This window comes from Tasmannia lanceolata, unplaced genomic scaffold (assembly GCF_043159265.1).
Source record: "Tasmannia lanceolata isolate RefF3 unplaced genomic scaffold, GAP_Taslan_0.1 ptg000023l, whole genome shotgun sequence".
Classification (NCBI taxonomy): Eukaryota; Viridiplantae; Streptophyta; class Magnoliopsida; order Canellales; family Winteraceae; genus Tasmannia; species Tasmannia lanceolata.
The window spans coordinates 35612317-35620379 of NW_027518700.1; the positions used below are offsets into that span (position 1 = coordinate 35612317).

General features: G+C 41.8%; 1 protein-coding gene across 1 annotated transcript; it reads right to left on the minus strand.

The window, feature by feature from the left end:
- Positions 1-3299: 3299 nt before the first annotated feature.
- Positions 3300-6041, minus strand: LOC143856050 (uncharacterized). Its single transcript, XM_077366090.1, has 2 exons — positions 5381-6041; positions 3300-5191 (listed from the first exon to the last, which is right to left on the minus strand). The coding sequence occupies exons 1-2, from the start codon at positions 6039-6041 to the stop codon at positions 3300-3302; spliced, it is 2553 nt and encodes an 850-aa protein (XP_077222205.1).
- Positions 6042-8063: the final 2022 nt, after the last annotated feature.

Here is an 8063-nt window from a genome sequence, read left to right on the forward strand (position 1 = left end):
TGGAAGCATAGGATGCAGCCTCGATCCACTTCGTAAAGTAGTCGGTAGCTACCAAAATGTACTCATGCCCGCTCGAGGACTTCGAATAAATCTTCCCAATTATGTCTATTCCCCATACTGAGAATGGCCACGGCGAAGACAAAGAATGCAACTCTGAAGGAGGAATACGAATGAGATTCGCATAGACTTGGCACTTGTGGCATTTCTTCACAAAAGCAAAGCAGTCTGTCTCCATTGTGGGCTAATAAAAACCAAGTCTCAAAATCTTTCGGGATAACATTTTCCCATTCATATGAGGGCCACAGACTCCTTCATGAGTCTGCTCAATAAGCTCGGCAGCTTTGTCTTCATCAACACATAGGAGTTGTATGCCATCAAAAGATCGCCTGTACAGCTCTTCACCACAAATGATGAAGTTGGCAGCTAATCTCTGAAGAGTCTTCCTCTCTTTACTTGAAGCTTCAAGAGGATGTCCTTTACCAGAAATGAGATTCTTTATATCTGTAAACCACGACTTCCCATTTGGACACCTGGCTGATATCTCAATTGCATTCACATGCGTCGGAGCCCACTGTAATCTCACAGCTAAGGGTTGGACTTCCATAGTTGCAGAGATGTCAAGCATCGAAGCCAAAGTAGCCAAAGCATCAGCAAAATGGTTCATGGTTCTTGACAAGTGAGTAAAAATGATATTCTTAAATTTTTTAACCAAATATTCCAAATATGTATTATAAGGGATCAATTTATCCTCTCGAGTTTTCCATTTCCCATTGATCTGACAAATAATGAGCATTGAGTCCCCAAACACATCTATGTCTTGAATTTGAAGAGCCAAAGCTGCCTCAAGTCCTGCAATACAGGCTTCATATTCTGCCATGTTATTCGTACATTCAAACTGCAGCTTGATGGATATAAGAATATACTCTTTCTTTGGAGATATCAAAACTGCACCTACCCCTTGACCCCGGTTATTGACTGCTCCGTCAAAATACATTGACCACTTGGTACTCGGAGTTTCTTCTTCAATATCCATGATCTCTTCATCAGGAAATTCGGTTTTCAGAAAAGCATTCTCCTCAACAGGAGCATCAGCCAACTGCTCTGCTATAACCCATCCTTTGATGGACTTCTGAGTGACATAAGTGATGTCAAACTCAGATAACAATAACAACCATCGTGCGGTTCTTCCAGTAAGGGCGGGTTTTTCAAACAAGTACTTTAACGGATCCATCCGTGAAAGTGAAAGTAAAAATATCTTCTTCGATAACAGATAATGTCTAAGCCTTTGGGTAGCCCAAACTAATGCTAGACAAGTCTTTTCCAAAACAGCGTACTTTAACTCATATTCTAGCATCTTCTTACTGATATAATAGATTGGCTTCTCCCTTTTAGACCCTGCATCTTTCTGAGCAAGCATACAACCCATTGCTGTGTCTGTGACGGACAAGTATAACAACAATGGTTCGCCCGGAATAACGGGAGATAAAACAGGAGGCAAAGATAAACATTGTTTAACTTTTTCAAAAGCTTCCTGACACTCCTCATTCCATTTCTTCGAGGAATTCTTCTTTAGAAGCTTGAATATTGGTTCACAAGTCATAGTTAAACGAGATATGAACCTTCTCAAGTATTGAACTTTTCCAAGGAAACCTCTGATCTGCCTTTCTATTTTTGGCGGTTCCATTTCCTGGATTGCCTTGATCTTTTGAGGATCTACCTCAATTCCTCTTTCACTGACCATAAATCTAAGGAGTTTCCCTGATGTAACTCCGAATACACACTTGTTTGGATTCAGGCGAAGCTGATATTTCCTGATTCTCTCAAAGAATTTTCTCAAGGCAACTGTATGCTCCGGTCTAGTCTTTGCTTTAACGATCATGTCATCTACATAGACTTCGACTTCTTTGTGAATCATATCATGAAGAAGAGTAGTTGCAGCCCTCTGATAAGTAGCACCAGCATTCTTTAAACCAAACGGCATCACTCTGTAGCAGTAAGTACCCCACTGAGTAATGAACACTGTTTTCATCATGTCCTCAGGCGCCATCTTAATCTGATTATACCCTGAGAATCCGTCCATAAAGGATAAGAGTGCATGTCCAGCAGTATTATCCACCAGAAGATCAATGTTCGGTAATGGAAAATCGTCTTTTGGACTTGCCTTGTTCAAGTCCCGAAAATCAACACACATTCGAACCTTCCCATCCTTCTTAGGCACCGGTACTACATTAGCGAGCCATTCAGGGTATTCAACCACTTGGATGAATTTCACCTCTAGAAGCTTCTTGACTTCTTCATAAACTTTCAACTCCCATTCAGTTTTGAGTTTTCAGAGTTTTTGCTTCTTTGGATTAATGCCAGGGATTAAGGGTAATTTGTGCTGAACAATCTTCTCACTCAATCTCGGCATGTCATCATAAGACCAAGCAAAAACCTCCTTGAACTCTTTAAGTAAAGAGATTAATTCTTTGCGCTCCTCAGGAGATAAAGTTTTGTCAATCCTTATTTCCTGAATTAAGGTTTCATCACCAATATTCACGATTTTAATTTCCTCTTCGAGTGGTTTTGCTCGGCGACTCTCCTCCTGTTGAATCAGATGTTTGATTTCAGGGGAAGTTTCATCGGCATCCTCATCAGAGGGGGAGTCTTGATTATCATTATTATTATCAGATTTCAAAGTAGATTCAGTAGATGAAACAGAAACAGGAATATACACAGAAGAAAACTCCTTTATTTCATTGAAAGTAGAATTGAATACATCCAATGGTGAATGGCCCACATCAGGCTTTACAATGGACTCATGAAATGTATTTACAGACTCAAATGATAGGTCGACATCAGTATCAACCGATTCAAACAAATGCAAAGAAGAAACGCAGGCCCATCAGCAGAAACAGCCTCCAACTTGACTTCACTAGGAGAAAAGGACTCATCACCGACCTCAGAAATAGACTTGACCTCTACAGTACCTGAGGTAGGACCTGGAGGTCCAGTTAGTCAAAGGTCCCTCAGCCGGGGTGATAAGATGAGTGGGATTCAGTACAAGCGGGCTCCTGCTGATTACGGCCACAGTCTGTGACCTCTCATGGAAAAGGGAGCTCAGTGCATCCGGCCCCATTGAATCTGCCCAGTCTATCTCAGCAGTCTGCAAACTTATCGGCTCATCATCTAAATCACAATCAAAGAAAATTTCCAACCCATGAAGTCTCTGCCCAGTAGACTCGTCTATCCAGGTTTTAGTAAAGCCACAGAAAGGAAAATTTGCTCCTTCCTTACGGAAACGCCCATTCATTCTTAGATCAAATGGTCCCATCGGTAAGTCCATACCTCTGCGGCGACACTCTGCCCATTTCATCATACCGTTTCATCTCTTTGACCTCTACCTTGGTCGGTTCATAACCAAGTCCAAACAAACCATTAAAGGTCTTGAAGACTGGCCACTCAGTCATACCCTGATGGTATCTGCCCAGTTCTGCACCCGGGATATAACCTTGCAGACGGATCATTCTGACGACTTTGGAATTTGTACTGCTCAAAAAGAAGATCTCTTCATTCATCGCTTCTTTCATAGTTATAGTCGCCACTTCTAAAAAGAAACCAGTCAAACTAATATCTCCTTCCTTTCCCAGGGTTAATTCCTGCGTAATCTGACCCACTTCAAAATCTGGGTCTCCCTTAACAGTGATCGCCTTATGATTCAGAATGAATTTCAATTTCTGATGTAAGGTGGACGGGACAGCTCCGACTTTATGTAACCAAGGACGCCCCAAAAGCAACAAAAAGGAGGCTTTAATATCTAACACTTGGAATTCGATATCAAATTCTTCTCCTCCTATCAGTACCTCTGTGACTAGAGTTCCGATCACATCTCTTCTGGTCCCATCATAAGCCAGAATACCTTGGTCAGAAGGGACAAAGCTCTCAGGTCCGAAACCAAGGGTAGTCACTGTACTAAGAGGGCATACATTCAGTGCAGACCCATTATCAATAAGGACCTCAGGCACCTTCTTCTTATTACAAACGACAGTAATTCGGAGTGGCTTCGTATGGTCCTTCCTCTCTGGGGGCAAATCACTGTCTGTGAATGAAAGAGTTTTCGCTGTTCTAGCCACGAAAACTACGCTGACAAGCTCGTCAGGAGTTATCTCAACAGACACCTGGGCAGAGTTTAACTCTTTCAGCACTACTTTCCGGTGCTTCGAAGATGACATCAAAAGACCCCAAACAGAGATGTTTGCTTGGGTTTTCTTTAATTGCTTCAAAAGATTATCATCTTCTTCATTCACCACAAACCGATTCTGTCTCTGGCCATCAGCAGCCCTTGCAATCTCAGCCGGATTGTCAGCGCTCAACTCAGGAGGCTTAAAGACTGGCACTTCTCTGGTCATGTGACGCATCTCGTCACATTGATCATCTAGCAGCAATAACTCATCGTCATCCATACTCAAAACATAAGGAATTCTGACATCTTCTTGCTCAAAGTCATCCATCTCTAAAACGTATGCGGCCTTCCTTCCTTTCCCCATGTCATCATAATGAGGAAGATACGATCGAGATGAAGAGGACTCCGCAATCTCGATGTCACTGAATGACAATACATAGGGCTGTTTCCCTTTCACATCCTTAAGTTCTTTCTCGTCAAACTCCAAAAAATATGTGTTATCTGACATGATAGCACATATAAGAGTAGAAGGATCAAGGACGGGCTCATCCAAAAAGAATGCATTGGCTGCAGGAGGAGGAGCAGCACGATGATTCGGGAGAGGATTTTGAGTAATATTCGGCCCTTTAATTGAGAGCTCATCCTTATCAATCAAGTTTTGGATTGCATGCTTCAGGACGAGACAGTTTTCAGTCAAATGACCTGAATTCCTGTGATACTCACAATGCTGATCTAGCCTCCAGTATGGTGGTAATGGATTTGGCACAGGTTTCAGATCCGGAAGTTTTATCTTTTTGTCCCTTACCAGCTTTTTCAATATCATTGGTAAAGGGTAAGGGAGGGGATCGAATTGCCTGAAAACATTTTTCCTTACTGGTCTAGCCACCTCAGCAACAGCTTTGACCTCTGGTCTGAAAGCTGGCTTGAAATAGTTCACTGCATGAACCTCTTTAGGTGGGGCCACAGGCCTCTTGCCTTCCCGCACATCGGACAGTGCCTTTGCTCTAAGCCCCTTGGCTATAGCGTCCTCTGTCTGGGTGCTAGTTTTTATCAAATGATCAAAACTGGGATAATGCTGGGGTGCGATGAAATGGAAGTATTGCGGAGACAGACTTTTGATCACTAACTTGATCTGATCTTCTTCTGGCATCCTCTGACTCAACTGTGCAGATTTGCGCCTCCAGCGCCTGATAAATAATGTGAAAGTTTCTTGAGGACCTTGCTTTAGCTGCTTCAGGTCTCTCTTTGTTATCTCTATCCCCTCCTCCATCGAAAACTGTTCTACAAACATATTCGATATATCATCCAAAGTCCTGGTTTCTTCGGGCTTCAACCTCAGAAACCACTTTTTAGCTATCCCAATGAGAGACATGGGAAATAGCTGAGCCATTTGTTCACGACTCAACCCGTGCTGCTGAGAAAGGGTAATGAACCATCTGACATGGTTCCTCGGGCACCCAGTGCCATCATACCTGTCATAATCTGGTGCCTTGAACTTCGGCGATAAAGTAATAATAGGAGTCTCAAAGTACTCAGAAATATCGAACCTCTTCGGCCCTTGGAATTTCATGCTTTCAATGTCCTTGGCCATCTTCTGACACATACCGAATAATTCCTTCTCCCTATTTGTCTGCGGAGCGCAATATTCTTCGGCATATTGGTCCTCGTCGAAGTCAATCTCCATAGCAGGAATATGAGGTCTATTGGGGTTAGGAAATGCAGCTGGAGTAGGCTGGATGACAGGCGCTCTAGAAGTAGAGGTCTTGTCAGTATTCAGGGATTTTAGCACGGCCATTTCCTCTTTTAACCCCGAGATATCTCGAGACATGTTTCTCAACATTTCCTGAATAACCATCATGGGATCAGTTAAATCAGCCATTAGGTCAGACTCAGATGAGTTAGGTAACTCAAGTGTAGGGGATAAAGATTCTCTGGATGATATAGGTGAGTCAAAATGACGGACAAGTCTAGAAACAGAGGAAGGTCTAGACCAGGTTTGGACTGGTTATCTTTTGATGGAGCGATGGTTGCTCTCTTTCAGAATTCTGAATGGAAATTACCATATTAGATTAAATGAATGATGAGTGAAATAAGACATTCTGAGCAAATAAAGATAAGAGAAAACAAACACACTTTCATTGATAAAACTTTGAAACTGTGATTACAACAGATGATAATACTAATCTCTGATCACAATTTGGATAAGCAGATTGACAATTAAAAAGGAAATACAGAAATCAAGATAACAAAACAGATATGGAATCTCAAGGCTCTTCGATCCGAGCCCTCCTGCTTGCAGGCTCTTCCGATATTTCTCCACGTCGGGCTTGGGATGATAAACTGAACCTCCTTTCCCTATTTTTGTTTCCCCAAGCAGCCACAATGGATCTGATAAGATCAGGAGTGAGATCTTCACAAAGAGGAGGGACTACGGCTCCGGGAGGACATGAAATTCCCGTAACCTGATGGAGAAATCGCATGGGTGCATAAAAAGATGATTTCTCAAGACTCATGAGGTAAACAAACGAATGTGGGTAGGTGCTGGTGAAAACTTGGAAGCATGAATGACTCACCCAACGAAACTGGCTCCACTCTACATGCTGCAACCAACTGCGCCATTCATCAATGGACTGAGGTTGATTGGCTATTGGTTTCCATGTATGGAAATTCTTCAGGGTATACGGATTTTGGTTTTGTCGCTGAAGAATTTGGAGTTTCTCACCAAGCCAGACATATAGCAATTTAACACATCCATAGAAATTATCTTTGACTTCTTGGGAAGCAATAAGGTCTAATCCCAAGAAGGTCTCTGCTAACATGGTGGGTATAGGATTCCTCCCCTCATTAATCTGATCTACCACTCTTAATAGGGTCAAAGATGCAACATGGGAGTTTCCGCGAAGAACGTGACGTGCAAAGACCATAAAGATTAAAGCATTACATCGACAATCTTGGAAACGAGAATTAGTAGGATCGACGTTTTTGGAAAAAAGCTTAATCAGGTCCTGAATTTTTACGCACTTATCCGTTAAACACGACAGAGCATCCACAGTTTCATTTTTGAACATTTTGCAAAACAGATTATAAGGGGATTCTATTCTTGAAAGTTTAATCCAGAGTCCCTCAGATGGGAGCTCTAACAGGGTACACCAGTCCTCAAATATGGGACAGAGTTCGAAACGACCAAGTCGGAAGACATGAAGAACAGGATCCCAAAGTCCAGCAGCTGCTTAGAGAAACTTCCAATTTATATCCCGACTGTTCAAATGAGTGAACGAATTGATGAAATGATCAGCCATATTTCTCTGTGATTGTTCACGCGGAAGAGCTTTAATGGCATCGGCTATCCAGTTATCCAACAAAATGTTCGCCATAATCAGACCTGACACAAAGATAGGGAGGGAAAATGAGGGAATGAAGATAACTTGGAATAATCAAATAATAGAGATAAACTTAACGATCAAACATATGAAGGATACAATTGGTGACATCAAATGTTCCACTGATGATCAAAGATGATCAGAAACTCAGAAACGAGACCGCGGTCACAAAATGACAAAAATAGATCATAAACCGGATCTAAATCTGGAAGATGGATGTCAAAACTGTATGATCAAGGAGATCAACAATGATAGACTATGGTCATAGAGACAGTAGACAAACTGTCGACCATATCTAAAGACAAAACAAGCAAACATTTGATTAAAATATACAAAATATGAATGATACAACAAAAGAGTGGATAAATGAGGTTTGAATCTGAAGGATTAAAAAACGGGTGAAATTTATCATCACTGGGTCAAAGAATAAACCGTAGCTATGAGTGTGACAAGTATAAGCCACTAGCCAGGTTTAGATCTGAGAGATGAATACACAAGATGGATTAATTCAAGCCAGAAAT